The sequence below is a fragment of the Medicago truncatula genome, chromosome 7 (assembly GCF_003473485.1).
Source record: "Medicago truncatula cultivar Jemalong A17 chromosome 7, MtrunA17r5.0-ANR, whole genome shotgun sequence".
NCBI classification, from domain to species: Eukaryota; Viridiplantae; Streptophyta; class Magnoliopsida; order Fabales; family Fabaceae; genus Medicago; species Medicago truncatula.
In genome coordinates, this window is record NC_053048.1 from 52,774,053 (window position 1) to 52,795,209 (window position 21,157).

Sequence of the window (21,157 nt, forward strand, 5' to 3'; positions counted from 1 at the left end):
TGGTGGGTCGGAAACCCGTGCGAAAGCCAAAAAAATTATGTTTTGGATAAAAATTTGATTTTTTTTTTTGTGATGACTAAAAACAAATGTTAGTATATTTATAGGGAGAAAAACATATTTAACTCATGTAATATAAATAAAAGAGAATGCTATGTATCGAAGAAAAAACTTTTAAATAATGACTCGCTATTTTTTTTGTGAGAACGAAATGATAAATCATTTAAATTTTGGGTAATATGACCAAGAAAAAGGCATTAGCAAATAATATATGGTTGAGAAATATGACCAAGAAATTTTTTGTGAAGGTTACATAAAAAAAAAAAAAAAAAACTTTTGTGAAGACTGAACAATTTAGTGTACTTCATTAAAAAAAAAAAAAGTGAGTCATGATTTATTTTGATCTTTTTTCATCATTTTAAGAGTTTGGGTAAGGATCATTGGCATGAGAAATCAAATGCAGATATTTAAGCAACCTCAAGAGTTAAACTTTGTGCTCTAAACTCTAAATTGGAAATCCTAACGCATACATGCAAAAACAATTTCCACCCTGCAATATTCAAAGATGATCCCAAGTTCACAACCTCAATAACATTTAATAAATCTAACAAAAAAAACTAACAACGAGGTATTAACAAGGGGAAAAAAGTAGATGAACCATTATGAGATACCAACTGATTATGATAGTAATTAACATGCATATTTCTTGTTATATAGTGAAGATGTTACTGAATACACAGTCCATAGTACAAAATTGACATTGTTCATATCAGACACTAATAGACATTATTAATTGTGGTCAACACGACATATGAATTTATGATCAATACCTATAAAGACAATAAATTAAAGGTACAGTAATGATAGTAGTAATTAAAATTTCATAATCCTGAAAAATTCTAATGCTATGCTTAAGCTTGAAGTTGATGATGAGTTTCTGAGTCCGAAATGTGCTTCTTGTATCGAGCAATAAAAGCTGTAGCTCTCATGTCAATAACAGGATCAGCTACCCCCCATGTACCTTTGTCTTCATCACTAGGCCAAATTTTGGAAACTGGCTTTGGCCCTTCTTCATAAGCTTTGTAATTATGCTTGCTTGATTTGAAAATGTTAAAAACAGATAGAAAAGATGAAGATTTCCTTTGCCTATTTTTGCCTCCCATTATGTGAAGAAAGACACTACTAGTGAGTGAGTTACCCTTCTTTGGCTTATTGGTTAGAATAATGTTAGTGACTTGTAAGGAACTTGAAGTAGTTGTCTCAATTTATAGTTGGAGTCTCAAGGCTCAACATGCAAGCTAGGCCACTTTGAGACTATGAGAATCTGATTCAAACTATTTCTATGATTAATATCCATTGTCTATAAAGCTGACATGGAACATTTGTGTACTGTTACAACTTTTGGTACAGGCACATTTTTTGTGGTCCTCAGATTTCAGTAAGTTATAGGGTTGGTTTGATATTGGCTATTAATGCTATATGTTCTCATTGAGCACATATAGCACACTTCTTATTTTCTATTTGATCATGAAAAATTGACAATTGTTGGGTTTCTATTAGCCCTTCACCAATTTTTGTCTTTGTACGAAACATTTTATTGGGTCAGCATTACTTGGTGTATCTCTTCCACTAGCATGATTTCCACTTCCAATAATTGGGACAATACCAAATAAAATAAAAAATCAATTTGTGTTTTTTTTTTAGCAAACAATTTATGTGTTATGTAATTTACCAATTGGTTTTTGGTACTTATTAAAATTAATCATCACTCTTTTAAATTGATATACCAACCTAATCAACTCACACATTACTTGATGTATTATATAATTGCTTCTATGGTACAAATGTGAAATATTAGAGTGAAGTTTGTTTTTAATTAGGACAGTCCAAATGGACTTTTTGTCTATAGAAGCATGGACATGTAACCTTGACTAAGGTGAAAATGTTTTTGGGGTCCCGAAACAATAACAGACTAATGACCTAGAACAAGAGACCAAAATCAATTCATAATCGTTATTGAACTAAACACTCACATTTGAACCCAACAAATATAATCTTACACTTTTTCTTCATTAAAATCTCTTCACTACCCTTATCCAATCAAACACAAAATATTTTAAAATCTCTCCCTTTTTCCCTTCCTCCAATAAAATCTCTCATCTCCCTTCCTATTTTATAAACCAAACAAACCCTTAATATATTCAAACATAAATTATTTTACATGCAATTTAATTTTAATTAAAATCATTTTTTATCAATGCTATATCAAACACAAACTAAAATGAACTTACAAATAAAACTAAAATGAACAACAAGTTGCGCTTATATTTTATTAAGTGGGGTATCTCACCTACTTACATTAGTAATATGCTAGATAGTGCCCAAAATAATTGTAATTGCATATTATGTAGTAAAGAATGAAGAAAAAGGTAGTCAAAAATAGCTTTATTGATTTGGTTCAACCATGCTCAACATATAGGAGTGTAAGGTTTATGTGTTTCTGAAATTTTTTAATACAAAGTTTATTCTGTTTTTTGTACTAACCTTTTATCTTCAACCATTGAAAGTACTACTTGGTATGATGGTATCTAAGAAGAGAAACGCTGATATTATATATGCCAAATTCACAAACAAAACCACCATTTACAAGAGTAATGTTTTATTGCGTGTGTGCAAGCTGTAAACCTTGTGCAATGTTGATTTGCAAAATATCTCAATTAGAATATCACCCAAAATTAAACTTACACTCTCTTTATATTATTCCCTTTTATTTGTATATCCCTTCTTTAATTGAATTGGAACTTCTATTTTAAGTACTTTTAGATGATGTGATGTTTCCCAAGTTTTAAAATTATGCTGAACATAAGAATAATGCGAGTTCTATATATGTTTCATATTTTTACTACACAAGCTTTGCAATATTCTGAAACAATTTGAGTTTAATTTAGATCAAGAGAAGTGTTATTCAGCATAAATCACGATAGCACCATTTGTCACGAATCGTATTACTCAATTCTTAATTCTTAGTGTGCTTTTTCTAAACACAACTGCTACTTGCAACTGCACGATATGCACCAATGGAGGAGTGGTTTTTGCTTTTTTCAACGAAATATTATTATAGGAAAATGCTTAATGGTTCCAAAAAAGGTACTCCTATCTTTTTGACTGAAACAAGCGGTCGTATTGTTTTCACCAAATCTGTTATTATTATTCTCTCGATTGATCTAATCTAATCTAATAATAATAATGTCTTTGAAGGTGGTTTTCCACTTTCTTTTTCTTTAACAAACCAAACTCAACTCATATTTTTTTATTAAATACAAGGAGGAACATATAATGAGTGATGTTAAGAATTGTCGCCTTTACTAGAATATGGACAATCATATTTGGCTGTGTGGAATGAACTTGACCTAAGTTTAAAATACGGTGGCATTTAGGGTGGGTGAAGGAAAGAATTCCCCATTTTGGTGTTAAAATCAAGAGATTTTCTTTAGGATTTGAAGTTCTGCATGTTCAACCCTTGAAAAGTTTTTGTGGTGACGAGAAGAGAGTTGACACACCCTAAAGTTCAGAAGTTTGTTTCACAAATATTAATAATAAGTGGACTTATTAAACATAACCGATGGCAATGAATAGAGAGTTGGGACGGTGAGTTTGTTGCTGATGGAGTGATGGTGGTGGTGGATGAGTCACTCAGTTGGGATGGAGGAGATAGACGGATAGTGTTAAAAATTATGCTCTTCATTTGATATAAGGGTTATAAATCAACTTTTTTATGGTAGAAAATTCTAGTATTTGTTAAACAAATTTATTTTAGGTGCCCAAAAGTTCACACGCCTTGGATCCAACCCATGAGAAGTGTTTAAATAAACACTCCATGAGCTGCACGAATGCAGCATCTATAATACGTCATGTTTGATGCATGGTAAAAACTCGCATCTTGCACTTGGCAATGCCTTGGTCCCTGGACCACATTTTGCCAGTGAGTGTTGCGACAATCTTGAGTTGTGACAATCTTGAGCTGAATTCCATTAATTCATGCTATTTCACTTGAGCAACATATATAACATATCTCATGAGGCTTTAATATCTTGATTATTCCTATTGTTCTATAAATGTCATCTAACTATCATTAACATCCACTTATCTTCCACAATTAATGTGTACATTTTGGATTTGAAGGGATTGAAACCATCTTCAACCTTGTACACTCCTTCATTACCTTAATTTAGTAACTCGAGTTATATGGCCGAGATTGAGTCAAAAAGGGAAAAGGTTGGAAAGTACCTTGCTTTAAGTACTACCAAACTTTTGCATAGTTAAACCATATTGAAATTCTAATATCCGTCCTATTATTCTAGTAAACAAAATTTGTTTAATTTTATATGTTAATTAATAAATATATCATTAACGTTTATTTTTTAATTATATATATTTTTGGTAGTTATGATTCTCTTCTTTTAACTCTGTCGTAACAGTGATAGAGAATATTTTTGGTCATATGAAATTTAGTAAATTTATACAATGAAGAATACTATTTGAACAACTAAAAAAACAACTTATTGTTGACATTAAACAAAAATATTCCATTATAACAACTATTTTTTTATAGTGTCTGGGGTTCGAACCTCGGATTTTGCATATATTATTCACCGAAGACCATTATAACTTTTGATAGTGTCTGAGATTCGAATCTCGGACTTTGCATATATTATGCACCAGAGACCATTATAACTATTGATTTGAGTGAAAGAGAGGAAAAAAACTCCTTGTGTTTAAATAGGAATGAAAATTACTCCGTAAATAAGAAGATGAAACTCTAGTATGACTATTTTAACCATCAAATGATATTTAAAAGGTATAAATAAATAAAAAAATTAAGACGAGCCGGTATAAATACGTTATTAGAGTTTTTTTTTTTTTTTGAAACAGCGGTATTAGAGAATGAGATTTGCTGTTCCCACATATAGTATGGCTGTGCCACACCAGTAATTTACGCAAATACCCTCTCGGCAGTTAACTGCCGAGGTTTTTAGGAAACCGGCGACAGTTAACTACCGAGGAATTCCTCAGTAGTTAACTGCCGAGGGAAATGTTTCATACGATGAAACAGCTACCTGCTCCCCCTACACACTATTTTTCATCACCCTCATTTCCAACCTCATTTCAATCCCAAAATCCATTTTTTCTATAATCAATTTTTGATCCAAAATCATTCAAGCATCAAGCATAGGAGGTATCAACACACTATTGACGTAAAAAAACAGGTATTGTGCGTTTTATTTGAGTCATTTTTTGGGTGTTTTAGGGGTATCTACGTCAGTTACGTAGAACCCTGTCATGGGAATCCTCGGCAGTTAACTGCCGAGGAAAACCTCGGTAGCTAGGTACCGAGGAACTCTTGGTGAAAATTTTCACCACGAAAAAATGGCAGCCACTGCCAAATTTTCAAAAAAAAATTTCTTTTGTTTTTTTTTTGTTTTTTTTGTTTTGATTCATTATGGCATTGATGTTTATGCATTACTTAGTTGTTAATTCATATTTATGTGTTGTTTAATTATAGTAATGGTAAAGAATGCGAAAGATGTTCCGGGAGAGACAAAAGAAAATTTTGTCGAAAATTCCGGAGATGTCAAACCGCCTAATTTTGAAGCGAAAACAAACATAGATGAAGCTTCCGTCCATGTTGAAGCTTCAAAGTATGTTGGCGGCTCCGGTGTACTCCCACTTCAACCCCACGAGGTCGACACGGCTAAGTTTTTTTCAGACGACGTTAAGTCGAAAAATAGAGATGAATTGCTTGAGTGGGTGCGCCGACAAGCAAATAAGGCGGGATTTACCATTGTCACACAAAGATCAAGCTTGATCAATCCAATGTTCCGGCTAGTGTGTGAAAGGAGTGGAAGTCACATAGTTCCGAAAAAAAAAACCGAAGCATGCGAACACGGGCTCAAGAAAATGCGGTTGCTTATTCATGATTAGTGGATATCAAAGTAAGCAAACAAAGGAATGGGGATTGAACATTCTTAATGGAGTTCACAACCATCCCATGGAGCCGGCTTTAGAATGACACATTCTTGCCGGTAGATTAAAGGAGGACGACAAGAAGATCGTACGTGACTTGACCAAGAGCAAGATGCTTCCAAGAAATATTTTGATACACTTGAAGAACCAGAGACCACATTGCATGACAAATGCGAAGCAAGTGTACAATGAACGTCAACAAATATGGAAGGCAAATAGGGGTGACAAGAAGCCGTTGCAATTTCTAATCTCGAAGTTGGAGGAGCACAACTATACTTATTACTCAAGAACACAACTTGAAAGTAATACTATTGAAGATATTTTTTGGGCTCATCCAACATCCATTAAATTGTTTAACAATTTTCCAACGGTTTTGGTTATGGACTCCACGTACAAGACCAGCATGTATAGGATGCCAATGTTTGAGGTAGTTGGGGTGACTTCAACCGATTTGACATATTCGGTTGGGTTTGGATTTATGACACATGAGAAAGAAGAAAACTTTGTTTGGGTTTTAACAATGTTGCGTAAACTTCTTTCGTCAAAGATGAATATGCCTAAGGTGATTGTTACCGATAGGGATATGTCTTTGATGAAAGCGGTTGCACATATTTTTCCGGAAAGTTATGCATTGAATTGTTTTTTTCATGTGCAAGCTAATGTTAAACAAAGGTGTGTCTTGAATTGTAAATATCCTTTGGGCTTTAAAAAGGATGGGAAAGAGGTGAGCAATCGGGATGTGGTGAAGAAGATAATGAACGCATGGAAAGCTATGGTTGAATCTCCCAATCAACAATTATATGCAAATGCATTAGTGGAGTTCAAAGATTCATGTAGTGATTTCCCAATTTTTGTAGATTATGCCATGACCACCTTGGATGAAGTGAAGGACAAAATTGTGAGGGCATGGACAGACCATGTGTTGCATCTTGGTTGCAGGACCACAAACAGGGTCGAATCGGCCCATGCTTTGTTGAAGAAATACTTGGACAATAGTGTGGGTGATTTGGGTACTTGTTGGGAGAAAATACATCACATGTTGTTGCTCCAGTTGACCGCTATACAAACATCCTTTGGTCAAAATGTTTGCGTGTTGGAACATAGATTCAAAGATGTCACTTTGTACTCGGGGTTAGGTGGTCATGTGTCTAGAAATGCTTTGGACAACATTGCTTTGGAAGAAAAACGTTGTAGGGAAACATTGTGCATGGACAATGACATTTGTGGTTGTGTTCAAAGGACATCTTATGGACTACCATGTGCATGTGAAATTGCTACAAAACTCTTTCAAGAGAAGCCAATTTTATTAGATGAGATATACCACCATTGGCTTCGGTTATCTATGGGTGAACAGAGTAATGAAGATGCTTTTTGTGTCGAGGTTGAGTTGAAGGCTATTGTAGAGCGTCTAAAGAAACTCCCTTTCCAAATGAAGCTTGAGGTCAAAGAGGGTTTGCGGCAATTGGCATTTCCTGAAACCACCTTGATGTCTCCACCACCACGAAAAGTACCAACCAAGGGAGCAAAGAAAAAAGTCGACATTGCGAGGTCTAAAGGAAAAATTACATCGACTAGTCGGATCCCTTCTTCTTGGGAGGTTGTTGATTCCCAAAATCCGGATAGCCAACCGTCACCATCACCAACTACATCATCATATAAAAGGAAAAAAGGTGCTCGTCTTGGTAAAACATCACTTTCCCCACTTCCACCACCTACTCGGTATCCAAAGCCTAAAGCTATCCCGGTTATGCGTCCTATTGATTATATGCCACGCTTCATGCTTCCATTTATTGAAAAAGTGGTGGATGTTATCGGCGATGGACATTGCGGATTCCGGGCTATAGCGGAGTTCATGGGCTTGACCGAAAAAAATCATCTCATGATCCGTACACATCTTATCCAAGAGTTGATGGATCATAGAGATGATTATGTTGAAGTATTTGCGGGTGAGGATCGTTATAACTACATTTTAAACGGATTACATCCTCCCGCAAATACAAAAACTTGTGCACATCTTGTTGATAAGTGGTTGACATTTTCGGACATGGGACACATTGTTGCTAATTATTACAAAATGTGTGTGGTTGTGTTGACAAATCTTGAAGTTGGAAAATCGGAATCGTTTTTCCCACTAAGAGGGCCACCACCGCCGGATAATCAAAAAACTCCCATCTTGTGCCTTGGGGCAATTCCAAATCATTTTGTGCTTATTTCCTTGAAGAATGGTTGTCCACTACCTCCATCATCTACGGAGTGGCACAATCACAAGAAAGAAGATGCGGTGACTTGGGAAGATGAGTATTTGGATCGACATGACTTGTTCCGAAAGCTCATGGCTATTGAAAGTGGAAACAAACCGTGCAAACCACAAAAGGAGTCAAACAAAGCGGCGCCTATTTTGTTGGACACTCCCGAAAAACCAAAGCAACAATTTGAAGTTATTGCGGAAGATGAGGAAGATTCTATGTCACTTGATCTTCTCCAATCACTTGGTCTTTAATGAGTGATTTTTTTGTCGGTGTTAGTTCTTTTTTTTTGGTAGAAATTACACCGATGTATTTTTTTGGGTCGAAATTGTAACGCCAATTTTTTGGTGGCCAATATATAACTAACATTATGTAATTTATATTGATATATATATATATATATATATATATATATATATATATATATATATATATATATATGATAATATGATTTTTATGTGGAGAAAATAATGCAATACTAATTTATAGCTTTTTAATGTTTTCCGCATTTCATTTATTCGTTATTACATTCCATTTAATTTTGTTCTAATATATGATTCTTTTGTTACAAAATTTTTCAAGTGAGACATGTCTGAGGTTGCACAAATTGAAGGGCGGGTTAGGTACTCCGCGTTTAAAAAGACGGTTAAGGTTATGATAACGCCGACGGACTCTCTTGACAATTTGAAAGCACAACTTAACACTTATTTTGAGCATCTTGGTGAAAATCAATATACACGTCACTTGTTTGGTCAAATGTCATGCATAGACCTAGGAGAAGATAGAGATGAATACGCATGGAAAACGGCAAGCTATATGCCTTTGCTTATTCGCGACGACGGCGACGTCGGATTTATGTTTCGGAATATGGTGGAAGACAATATATTATATATGTATGTTCGTTCCATATGTAATTGCATTGAATGTAAGTAGGGATTTAATTTAATGATGTGTAATGAGTAGTTTAATTATGGACACTTTGTAATGTTTTGATGAATTTCAAACGTCTGTTTAATTTTAACCAAATGTCGGTTTAATTTAATTATTAACAATTGTAAAAGATATTGTATTTATCTTCATTATGTCCGAGTTTCAATCATACATATGAATTATATTACCTTTGGAATGCTCTGGTTTAATTACAGGTAAAAACTGGCCGAAAAAATGGCTTGGAAATACTTAGAATTATGCAGAACCTGCTGTCTGCATAATCAAATTTCCTCGGCAGTTAACTACCGAGGTTTTCCTCGGCAGTTAACTGCCGCCGGTTTCCTAAAAACCTCGGTAGCAAACTGCCGAAGGGTATTTTGGTATTTTACTCGTGTGGCACAGCCAAACAAATGTGGGAACAGCAATACTCTTACAGAATTACTTAGTTGTTGAAATAAATTAGTGTAAAATAAAATTGCGTGGGTGGCGGTAACGTAATGATAAGAAAGATTTTACCGATGGGATTGAGAGAAAGGAACAACGCATTTAAAAAAAAAAAACCTAGTAAATAATAAATTAATTCGTTGTGTTGGAGTCGCAGTGAACTCAACGCAGACAAATTGGAAGTCGTCGTCGGCCGGCCGTCTGATACGGTGAGGAAGTCGTCTTTGTTTGTTTTCCTTAATTTTTTTTAGTTTCATTTTCAATTTGATTTGATAATAACAACATATTATGTTCCTCTTAATTAGGTCAAAAATGGATTACCGATGGACCAAAGGTAGCAGCAGCAGTAGTAAGCATGATTCTTCTGGTTCCCGGAGAAACCAATTCAAAAAGGATCAGGTTGGTAATTCTATTTATTTACTGTTCATTATTAATAAATTGAAATTGAAATTGAAATTGAAATTGAAATTGTTTAGGCATACGATGATGATGATTTTCGCTTGCCCAGAAATCAAAGGCCAACTGAAAACGTTGATCTGGATAATGTTGAACAAGCTTCTCTTGACACACACATAACTTCTTCTAATATTGGTTTTAAACTTCTTCAAAAAATGGGTTGGAAAGGAAAGGGTCTTGGCAAAAATGAACAAGGTTTCTTATTTTCTCTTTCATCTTTCATTCAAGATCTTCATTTTATATTATTACTTTCTCCTTTCTTCCTAATCCATGTGTATAATGAAATTAAGATTATCTAATAAGGCTTTACTCATAAACTGACCGTTTTCTGTGACATCTCATTCCATATAAACATGTACAAATTATAATACAAACCTTACCTTTTTATTGTCCGTCTTTGGACCTGCTGCCTTCATAGATTAAATACCTAGTAGTTTGTCATAAGCAATTGCAGAATTGTGTGCAGAATGGACCTCTGCTGTGATGCCTAGTACTGGCATATAGCCGCTGCTATTGCTAGGTTTGGGGAGCAATATGACTACGATGCTGAAATTGTCTTAAATTTCAGCTCATTTGATTTGATATAGTGTTTTTCAGTGGCTTTCTGACCACGACATGGGGTTTTCCGGTGAGCCCCTTCACGTGCAGAAAAGGAACAAAGAAGCATGAAAGAGGGAAAAACATGAAGAAATGAATGCAGCAGAGAAGATGCGCCGCAATGGCAAGTAGGCTGCACCAATAGAATATAAGAGACAATATTTTCTCATGTACAGTATTCATTATTTATAATCTTAATTATTCAATAAATATAAAAACATCATAATAGCGCCCATCCTGCTACATACTATACCGCCATCCCATTTTTGTGGCCAGTCACCCGTGCCCCTATTCGGATTTGATTGCATAGGTGTCTGCCGTCTTCTTCCTGTATAATTGATTTATATTTGTTTACAATTGAGATTGGGATAGTTGGAGATTTGAACTTTATCGCCCTCGCTAATGCTCTTTAAAGTGCCCTGGTTTTATAAAAAAATAATGTCTGAAGAAGTTTTGCATTTTTCTCTAGTCTACTGCTTGATTACTTATTGAATTGCCTCTACATTATGGCAATTAGTTCAAATATCTTATTTCTTTCAGTATTAATTTATACAGTATATTACTATATTATATATACCCATATATGGGAGGGATGCTTTCGCCGAAAGTACTTTGACTTTGGTGTTTTGAATCAAAAATACTTTATTTTGGTTTTTTTTTTTTAATTGACCTTCTGAACATGTATGCAGGAATAGTTGAACCAATAAAATCTGGGATTAGAGATCCAAGACTAGGAGTCGGCAAGCAAGAAGAAGATGATTTTTTCACTGCAGAAGAAAATGTCCAGCGAAAAAAACTCGATATTGAGTTGGAGGAGACAGAGGAGAATGTGAGGAAGCGGGAGGTATGATTTATAACTCTTAACCTTTAGTAGTTACTCTTAGTGCAAAAATCATATAGTAGTTTTGAGGTTGATGTTTTACATTTTCTCAAACCTGCACCTGGTAGCAGAAGGCAGCATATAATATATATGCATGCCTTTTTACCGGATTGGTATGTCATAAGGAACCATCAACTTTGGAAGATCTTGAGAATTTCCTGCAGTTTTTATTACCTGGTGGCTTCTTCTGCCTGCTTCGTGCACAATTTGAAAATTCAGGTGTTAGCTGAACGTGAGCAAAAAATTCAAACCGAGGTGAAAGAAATTCGGAAGGTGTTCTTTTGTGAGCTCTGCAACAAGCAATACAAATTGGCAATGGAGTTTGAAGCACACTTGAGCTCTTATGATCACAATCACAGGAAGGTAAACATATTATATAACACTAACTTGACCCTTTTGTTGACTTGATTCCGATTTGGCTCTTTTTCTTCTCGTACCTAATGCAAAATCATTGATGTTGAATATGCAGCGTTTCAAAGAAATGAAGGAAATGCATGGCAGCAGTAGCCGGGATGATAGGCAAAAGCGAGAACAGCAGCGTCAAGAAAGAGAATTGGCTAAGTTTGCCCAAATGTATCCTTTTGCCTGTTAAATTATTTTAATATTCCTTGTCTGCCCATTTTATTTTGGCTATTGGGGGGGGGGGGGGGGGGGAGTTCTATGTTGGCCACGTAAGGGAATCATTGTTGTAATTTTTAATTCCAACTTTGCTCTTCCCATGATATCTTCCTTTTTGGTTTCCTTAATGCCAATCAGCGCTGATGCTCAAAAGCAGCAACGGCTTCAACTGCAACAAGAGTCTGGATCAGCAGCAGTTTCAGTTTCCTCTGAATCTAAGACTGCTACTGCACTTACAGATCAGGAGCAGCGAAATACTTTGAAGTTTGGGTTTTCTGCTAAAGGCACTGCTTCCAAGGTGTGTCCAACTGGTATCATGGTTTTGAACTGTATTCTTCCTTCTACTACTATGGAGTCTGTAATGCTTACAACAAGACTTCATCGTTTACTTCATGATGTTTTGTTCAAATTAAAGTCTTAGCACCAATGTTTTTAATAACCGAATCAAACCGGCCGGTTGAATTGGGAACCCTCCAATTCGCTGGGTGGTTTGATCCTGTTTATTCTGCAGTCTAGTTGAACCGCAATTGACTCAACCGGTTTTTATTTTTTTGCATTTTTTTATTTTCTAAATATTTGTCATACAGTTCAACAGTGGTTGAACCTAGTGAACCATGATCTAGAGGTCTCACTGATTTGATCTCCGGTCTGATTTTTAAAACATTGTTTTACTTCTTCGACTTTGCCAACCCAGTGCTTGCTTAGTCTAGTACTCGAAGATGCTTTACATTCTTATGAAGACAGATTTGTACCTAAATACTTGCTCCTTTTCATTCTTGAGTATATGCTAACACCCCCTTTTCCGCAGAGCACATTTGGTGTCAAGAAGCAAAATGTTCCGAAGAAGCAAAATCTCCCAGTGGCCTCTATATTTGGAAACGATAGCGATGAAGAGTGATGCGTATTTATTTTTGCAGCTCTTAATCAGTGTAATATCATAACTCCCGTGGTTTCGGTTTGGTTTGTTATACGTTGTGTTTGTGTGTTTGTCGCCGTTGTCAATTTTAAATGGGTAAAAAGTTTGGGATTCTTTTTTACTTTGGAGAATTGAACACAGACCAGAATTGCCTGCTTAATGTATGTGACATTGTGTATTGTAAGGATTGTTTTTATGTAACAGTGCACATAGAACCTTAGAATAAGTTGAGCCAGTCACTGGTATGGCAAAACTCAAGAACACGTTTGTTTTTATTTCTCCGTTTGAACAATAACGTTTAATTTGTAGACACGTGATAGTGATAAATTGGTAGTGAAGCTATTTTAGTGGTGTTTATTGGGGAAGATTAATTATTATTTTGTTACAATCGGGTAAGATTAATTCGAAGAATTTTCTAATATTCTAAATTAAACTGGTTATTTATTTCTTCTCATTTTAATTATCAAATTTATAGTATATTTTAAACTTTGGGAAGTAGCTTGTCCTCTCACTTCGTCTTTTTTTTTTTTTACCTTTTCATTTTGATATTCATTTAGTGTTTATGCCGTTATCTCATGTATTTTTTTTACGTGTTTATTATTCAATTTTGGCAATATTTCGATTACAGAGAACGCTGTTTTAGACATACTAAAGTTTTTATGACGAACTTTTTGAAAACTTGTTAAATGTGATACTTACGGTTTGATAATAACTTAACTAGATTATTTTTTTTTTGGACGGCAAAAAACTTACATATATAAATGATCATGGAAAAGAGTACAAGTATTTTTATTTTTTTTTACCGGTAAAAAACTTACATATAAATGATCATGGAAAAGAATACAAATCAAAAAAATGAGAGTATAAATGGTACTAAATCCACTAACAAAAGAACAATAAAACCCAAAAATATAAGCTACTACTTAACCAAGCTATCAATTCGGTTTAACAAATCACTTGTAAAACAAGCAAGGGTCTCCTTTCTTCTTCTCCAAAAGCCATTGTCAACAAGTGTTTTTGATCACGTCCAACCCGCATTCATCCTCAATGTAATTCTGGAAGGAAAAAAATGGTTGCGAATGCGCTAGAATACATAAAGATTAGAGTGTCAAATCAACAACGAACCCTTTACTAACTTATCTCGCCTAAAGTGGAAACAACAACCTTGGAACCCCTAACCAATAAATTTTTGTATACCAAAGAGTGCTAGCAAAAGGAAATGTACAATTGTGTGATTTGTTCGAATGTTTCACCTTTCTTTCTTGACCGGATTATCCTGTATTGATACTCAGTTATTCCCCTTTCACCAAAGTTTTTCCTTTCGGTAGTTACTTGAATCTTATCCATATGTTTTAGTTTGTTTACTTGGAATAACTCAAAAGTTATTTTCTTCCCCAGTAACCGATGGCTATATATATAAGTATAAACATAATCTCTATTGTATTTTATATCCAATTCCATTTTACAATCAATAAAAGACTTGATGAATCTCCTCAAAAAAAAGAAAAAGACTTGATGAATATTTAGAGAAATAACGTCTCTCTATATCCTAACACTAATTGTGAATACTGTTTCAACGTTCACATATGTGCACACGCACATGGACCTTCACCGTGAATGCTCTAATGGTCCACAACATTCAATGAGAGATAACATGCTAAATTCAACAACTGAGAAAATTACTCTTCACCCTTTTAAAATTGTTCATTCCCATTCAGCGGATGTTAACTCACGCTGACACTTTTTAGATCGGTTCAATCACTTTTTACGCCGGTTCAACCAATCTTAAAAGCGTCAGCATAAGTTAAACTCACACTGAAAAATGCCGAGCATAGGTTAACTCCCACTAGGTCAAGGAAATGAGCAATTTTAAAAGGGAGAAAAGCAATTTGCACAACTGAAAGGGACAAAGGGCCAAACATGATTAACATTGCTCAATGTCAAGAACTATTTTGAAATTTTGACGGAGTTAGAGACTGGCATGCATGAAACAAATGGTAAAAATCAGGGACACGAAGCTAATTACTGCATCAACAAATTACAAATCAGTGACCTTTCTGGAACTTTTTTAAAATCATTTCTACATTTTTATTTCTCCCTTCGGTTCTTTTGGCAAAGAAAATCTCAAAAGGAGGGTCTTTACAATATAGAACTGAACACATAAAAAGAAAATGGTTCTTCACGTCAGAGCATACAAGTTTGAAGTTTGTGAGTGTCTCTCATCGCTCGTGCATATAGTTAAATACATAAACACATGCGAATCCATAAAGTGAACTGGAGCTATATAGTAGTTACAAAGTAGTGCAACAGCTTATTTACAATGCAGAAGCGAAATTATGGAAATATTCCTTAAGATATTCATTCATCCACAAGTGGTAACTAGGCAGCTTCAGCAAAACCAACTTGGAGGTTTCCGTAGTCGAAAACAGTGTGATATGCCCTCATAAAAACATCACCAAGAATCCTGCAGGCATATAGCATATAGGATATTAATTAGTAAAATGGACAAACAAAGCTTTATATCATTTCATGTAACTCTTTCTTCATGGTTGTTCTTCATCATTCATTCAAGTGAGTGCATATATGATTTCAGGTTGATAAATTTTTTGGAGAAAGAATATACCAGAGTGGACCCTTTGGAGGAGGAACATCAAAAGCAATAAACCCACTAAGGCAGACCTGTGTAATGCCTTCTCCGGTTCTTAGAATATACTGAAAAACACAAATAGCGTTTTGATAGTAATAATAGCATAATTTGTTGTTCAGTTAGATATTCAGTTCTGTTTTGGAATGGTAGCTAGAAGGTAATCCGAACCTGTTCTGGTGTGAGGACGAAAGGTTTGTTTCCAATAGTGAATGAAATGTTTGGCATCTTAGAAATATCGTTACAGCTTATCACTGATTCACCGGATGGACTTGGAAGACTCTCACACAGCTGCCAATGATCAACAGAAAAACTCACTACATGTCTAGTCTACACCGTTCAAATTGAAATATAAAACTACAACTTGGCTTGAGAACATGATATATCAAAGGGCTTACTTGATTCACATAGTTGAATACTCTCTCCTTGGTTGCCTTTTGTTTTAGTTGATTCTGGACCCAAAGAACAAGCATCTGACAAGAAGAACACAAAGGAGTATCTTTTGCTGACAACTCACTCTGTTCCTTGTCAGTAACCATCTCAATCCCAGCACTGTTAGAAATAGAATTGTAAGTAAATTTATGAATCTGTTTCACGCCAGAAATGTTCCATAACAACCAAGTAAAGTTAAGACCTAAACTTTCTCATTGACAAAAGAGTAAACTAATAAGCTAGAAATGACAAGTATAAATTATTATCCAATTGATGTGCAATGAAACAAATATGTAAAAACGGCAAACAATGGAAGCAGACAGTAGGGCAAGATCCCTGACCTATTAGATTGATCCCCGCGGATAGAACATAAACCAACTTGTGAACAGACGTCACCAGGTTTTACCTGCAGATCAAGATCAAACTCATTTAGGCAGGTCCAAAGAGTGTAAATGCAAACGGGAAATGATAACAGGCTGCTACGGATCATGTACAACACAGAACTTCATAGAGAAGGCAGGGAAGCTTACCCCTGATACTAGGAGATCCCATATCAACTCTCCATATTGAGAAACAACTTCCTTACATTCTACACTCAGAACTCCTTCAGCTCCGATAGCATGGTTGATTTCAGCCACAACAGGCTGAAGTTAATCAACAGTCAGAAGAAATTATAAATAAAAGTCTAAAGGCAAGAAGTTATGAAAAATTATAGAACATACAGTTGGACCAGCAAGCAAAGATGTTCCTGAGTCCACAATAGCAGCACAGCCACCTTCACAAACACCTAAAAATAACATTTGAAATATTTCAGAATCATATATACTTAATACTTTGGAATCAGTGGGTATACAACAAATAAACATAGAGGTGAAATACACGGACATTCTTAACATATCATATTTTTCAAAGTGAATGGATTTGCTCCTTATACCAAATTCCGAATTCTTTCAATCACTCAATCACTCCCTTATTTTTTAATACATCCTCAAAAGTCTAAGTAATTTCTTATTTCAAAGAACAATGAAGTCTCACCTGTTGACAAGCCTCCAATGAAAAAATCTCCCATTTCAATCTGAAAAGAAAAACTTTGGTATAAATTTTTTTCAGGTAAATAGTTTAATAGGAATTCCTGATCAAACTAATTTATCTCCTAACCTGCCAGTAACCTTTTTCAGTAACCGGAACATAAGTGTGTTTTCCTTTGAAATGCTTAGGGTCAACACCACCAAAAACTAATTCACCACCCTTTTTCGCATTAGGATTCCCATTGAGCCAGAAAGAGAACACCTTCTCACCGATAAGATTTTGTTCCAACATATTGTACCTGTGATTTTATGATATACCAGTAAATTGAAGGCGCGGAAAAGATTCACAACATGTCACTCTAAAATGGACAAATAAGAAAAATATGAAACACCAAAGACTAGTTGAAACTTGAAACATACCATACTGGCAAAGCTCTTTCAACTGAGATCTCTTGAAATCCAAGTCCAAATATTCCATCAAACTTTCCTGCCAGAAAAGAAAGACTTCCTTCGCGGGTAGCCTCAATGAAATCCTACAGTTTATAATAGTGATTTGTAAGTACTGCTGTAATCATGTCCAGTTTATGTTGAAGAGGAAGCTCATAAATAACATACTCACCTGATGCTTGACAACGGAACTGCCAACTTTAACATTATCTTGACTGAAGTAACCAGATATTGATCCGGTTCCATAGCTTATTTTACAAGATGTTCCTGATCAACGAGTAACAAAGTGTAACTAAACTTACATTAAATGACACATAAATATGCATCATGTGCTAAACGAGAAGTACCGTTTTTGTTATATGTCTTGGATTTCTTTGCCTTGTACCAATTATGGGTATAGCAAGCAAGCTGCAAAAGAACAAAAGTCATTGGGATACTCTTATATATGTAACATAGTTTTGGAGACAAGAGTTAAGTTGAAAGCTTACAGAAAAGTAACACTTGGATGATGGAACCCAAAGGTTGGAACTACCGGTATCAAATATGACAGTAAAGGTCTGTGGGGGAGTGCCAATTGCGATCTCACCGAAATATTGAGCGTCCATATAATTCTTCAAAGGTACTATAGCATCATCACTGGACTTATGTGCAAGCATCATTGGTCTTCCTGATCTTAGTTGTTGTTCTCTCACCATTTTAAAAGCATCCATGTTGTGAAGATCTAGAGGTCTCTTCTGCAAACCAATTCTCATCATCCCAAAGGAGAAAGAAGGAAGCAGGGAACATGTAAAAGCCAACAAACAGAACACCACAACAAAATGTGTTTGCACCATGTTGACGGAAAATTTGCCTGACAAGTTAATAAAATCCCAAGTAAGTTCAGCTGCAAAAATTTATAATCTTACACATAAAACAGCTAAGCATGGAACATGAAAGGAAATGGCAAGTTAATCAACGACACTAAGTCCTTGCAGTCTTTTTTTTTTTTTTTTTTTTTTTTTAACAGCAAATGTTAGTATTTTTCCTGAACCTTTGACTCCTCAACTCTTTTAATTCCTTAGCTTAGCTTAAACCAGTTGAGCTACCCAACCCACATAATTCCTTTGTAGTCTACTTTCCACAAGTTCCACCAATAAATATAGAGACTAAGATATTGCTCCTTTAGTTTTCAGTTTGTTTCCATAAGTGATAGCCTACGAAAACAACTTATAGTTTATATGAAAACAGTTTGACTTAATTTTATCTTTTGTTATATAATAAGCACTTATATGATAAGTGTTTGTGCTATAACCGTTTGATCAAGTTGTTTATCCAAACAATACTATAAAGGAAGCAGAAAGTAGATGGTATTACAAAGATCTTCATCATCACAAAGGTTATAACTTATAGGCATGGTTGTTTAAAATTGATTAATTTCCTTATCCACTACACAAGTTAATTCAACTCTCTTTGAACCCATAAATAAATTAAAAAAAATCATACAGATCCCTAATACCCATATGTGAATCACATGAACAGATTAATCAAGATGAAAATCATGTTATTTGAAATCCAGTGGAAATCTGAAAGAAATAAGTCAACTGAGTAGAACCAAAGTATAGGTTAGGTAAAATATAGTAAAAATTACAAGAAAATTATGTTAAAAAGATAAAAAAATAAAAAAATAATCAAGTATGTATGATATGATACTGAGATTTATTGATAGAAATTATACCTTAATTAATAGGTTGAGAAGTTGTTTTAGGTGTGCTGCTAAGAACGAAGGTCTGAAAGGTATAATATAGGCATAGAAGTTGGAAAGTGGTGTCGTGTGATCTTCTACAACTACTAAAATAATGGATTGGATGGTAATGGTGTCTATCACAAGGCATGCTAACCTCCTTTTGTCCCAGCAGCTACCAATTTTTTTTTTTTTAAATATTATTATTATTACCTTCGTCCTTATATATAAGACATTTTTAAAAAAATCACGAAAATTAAGAAAGTTGAAATTTGTATTAAAGATGTTTGTAATCACTATTATTTTTATAATTTTATCTTTTAAGAGAAAGAATTAGTTTATGTTTTCAACATGCTATTTATTGTTGATTGAAGAAAATATGTATAATAAATAAATAAGGGTATGCAAGTAAAGAAATAATTAATGTAGTTGGAAATAACAAAGAGGTCTTATAAAAAGGGACTAAAAACATTCTCAAAATTGTCTTATAATTAGGAACGGAGGAGGTAGTAAATTAAATATATCATAAATTGTACTCATTCTATCTACATCAAATGAATGTGAAAAAGAAAAACCTTGGGAGTATATTCCATTTTATATTTATAATAATATAATATTGGAAAATATATCAGTCATTAATTAATAATGATAACTTGTCAATCATTAATTAATAATGATAAATAATTGTTAAAATTATTAAGATTTGCTAAAAATTATAAGACCAGTTTGATTTTTTTTTTTATACCATGTTTGATTTGGCAATGAACAAAATAGATTTAAGAGATTGGACAAAAACATAATTTTTGTCTTTCACCGAACCACAAAACAAATATTTGTAATGATTATGGATTATGAAAACATAAATGCTAAATGTTACGAGAAATGCATTGACGAGAACCATGTTGGCTAATTAATTCACCCCAGTAACCCTCCCTCGTGTTATCCACCAAAAACGGAGTTATATTTGTTCCTACTGTTTACACGTATTCATTTGTCGTTTTTCGTCTCTAAATCTTTCGTGCTGAATAGCACTCCTCTTATAAAAAATACAAAAATAACTTTTATTTTTCAATATAAAAAATATCAGTTATGCATCCTTCTACAATTTTGTTTTCTCATACAACCTTTTTATTTATTTCCAATGTCATGGGTTCGAATTCAGTCTTGGACATACAACGGTGTTAAAGCTTTTAGGGATTGTTTGTCGTCCGTTTGAGTCTCACAATACTCGAGGGATTAGTCTCCGCAGTTGCGAATGGAGGATACCTGGTTTACACCAAAAAGTTCTCACGGCTTTTTAAATTAACACTTTTTATTTATAATATTATGTAATGAGTAAAGTATAATTGATTTTTTTACAAATAAAAAAAAAGTATAATTGATGATGTAAGCAAAAATTGAAAATATCTGCATCGCAAACAAACGAGAGGCTACGCTCTTGATTAATTTTCCAGAAATGTTATTGAAACAAAACTTCTTTTTTTTTTAGAGATGGAACAAAACTTTTAAATTTTGGGACACAAACATATTTTACTGTTTCAAAAATATCAATTTAAAAAAATATATGTTTTTTCACATTTCTCGGCTACCTCTTTCATCCTCGGCCACCATCCCGACTCCTCTCTCTCTCACGGCCATTGTCCATTGGCATCTCTCTCAACTACGCGCCACAACAGCTTACAGCTTGAATCTGGTGGCGGCGTTAACAAAAAAAGTTCGGCTGGACCAAAAATATAAACTATAATATATATCCATAAAAATTTATGTGTTAATAAACA

The 21,157-nt window shown here is 34.3% G+C and overlaps 2 protein-coding genes across 2 annotated transcripts; one reads left to right on the top strand and one right to left on the bottom strand.

Moving 5' to 3' along the window:
* The first annotated feature begins 9,696 nt into the window (after window positions 1-9,696).
* Window positions 9,697-13,463, top strand: LOC11432054 (G patch domain-containing protein 8). Its single transcript, XM_024771366.2, has 8 exons — window positions 9,697-9,850; window positions 9,947-10,040; window positions 10,118-10,292; window positions 11,384-11,538; window positions 11,794-11,937; window positions 12,044-12,147; window positions 12,331-12,490; window positions 13,001-13,463. Exons 2-8 carry the CDS (start codon window positions 9,954-9,956, stop codon window positions 13,088-13,090), a joined length of 915 nt encoding a protein of 304 aa, XP_024627134.1. The 5' UTR covers window positions 9,697-9,850; window positions 9,947-9,953; the 3' UTR covers window positions 13,091-13,463.
* Window positions 13,464-15,172: 1,709 nt separating this feature from the next.
* LOC11432055 (aspartic proteinase) lies at window positions 15,173-19,534 on the bottom strand. The gene is made up of 14 exons (XM_003626094.4): window positions 19,374-19,534; window positions 18,148-18,509; window positions 18,007-18,067; window positions 17,832-17,926; window positions 17,633-17,745; window positions 17,343-17,511; window positions 17,220-17,259; window positions 16,907-16,971; window positions 16,715-16,828; window positions 16,526-16,590; window positions 16,151-16,304; window positions 15,924-16,043; window positions 15,732-15,820; window positions 15,173-15,572 (listed from the first exon to the last, which is right to left on the bottom strand). The coding sequence occupies exons 2-14, from the start codon at window positions 18,490-18,492 to the stop codon at window positions 15,488-15,490; spliced, it is 1,515 nt and encodes a 504-aa protein (XP_003626142.1). The 5' UTR covers window positions 18,493-18,509; window positions 19,374-19,534; the 3' UTR covers window positions 15,173-15,487.
* Between the last annotated feature and the right edge of the window lie 1,623 nt (window positions 19,535-21,157).

Coding starts and splice junctions, on each gene's coding strand:
- LOC11432054 (XM_024771366.2), top strand. CDS start 9,954: ATGGATTACCGATGGACCAAAGGTAGCAGCAGCAGTAGTAAGCATGAT. Junction 12,148..12,330: donor TTGGCTAAGTTTGCCCAAAT/GTATCCTTTTGC, acceptor AATGCCAATCAG/CGCTGATGCTCAAAAGCAGC. Junction 12,491..13,000: donor CTAAAGGCACTGCTTCCAAG/GTGTGTCCAACT, acceptor CCTTTTCCGCAG/AGCACATTTGGTGTCAAGAA.
- LOC11432055 (XM_003626094.4), bottom strand. CDS start 18,492: ATGGTGCAAACACATTTTGTTGTGGTGTTCTGTTTGTTGGCTTTTACA. Junction 18,068..18,147: donor CATCCAAGTGTTACTTTTCT/GTAAGCTTTCAA, acceptor GTTCTTTTGCAG/CTTGCTTGCTATACCCATAA. Junction 17,512..17,632: donor GAAAGAGCTTTGCCAGTATG/GTATGTTTCAAG, acceptor ATAAAATCACAG/GTACAATATGTTGGAACAAA.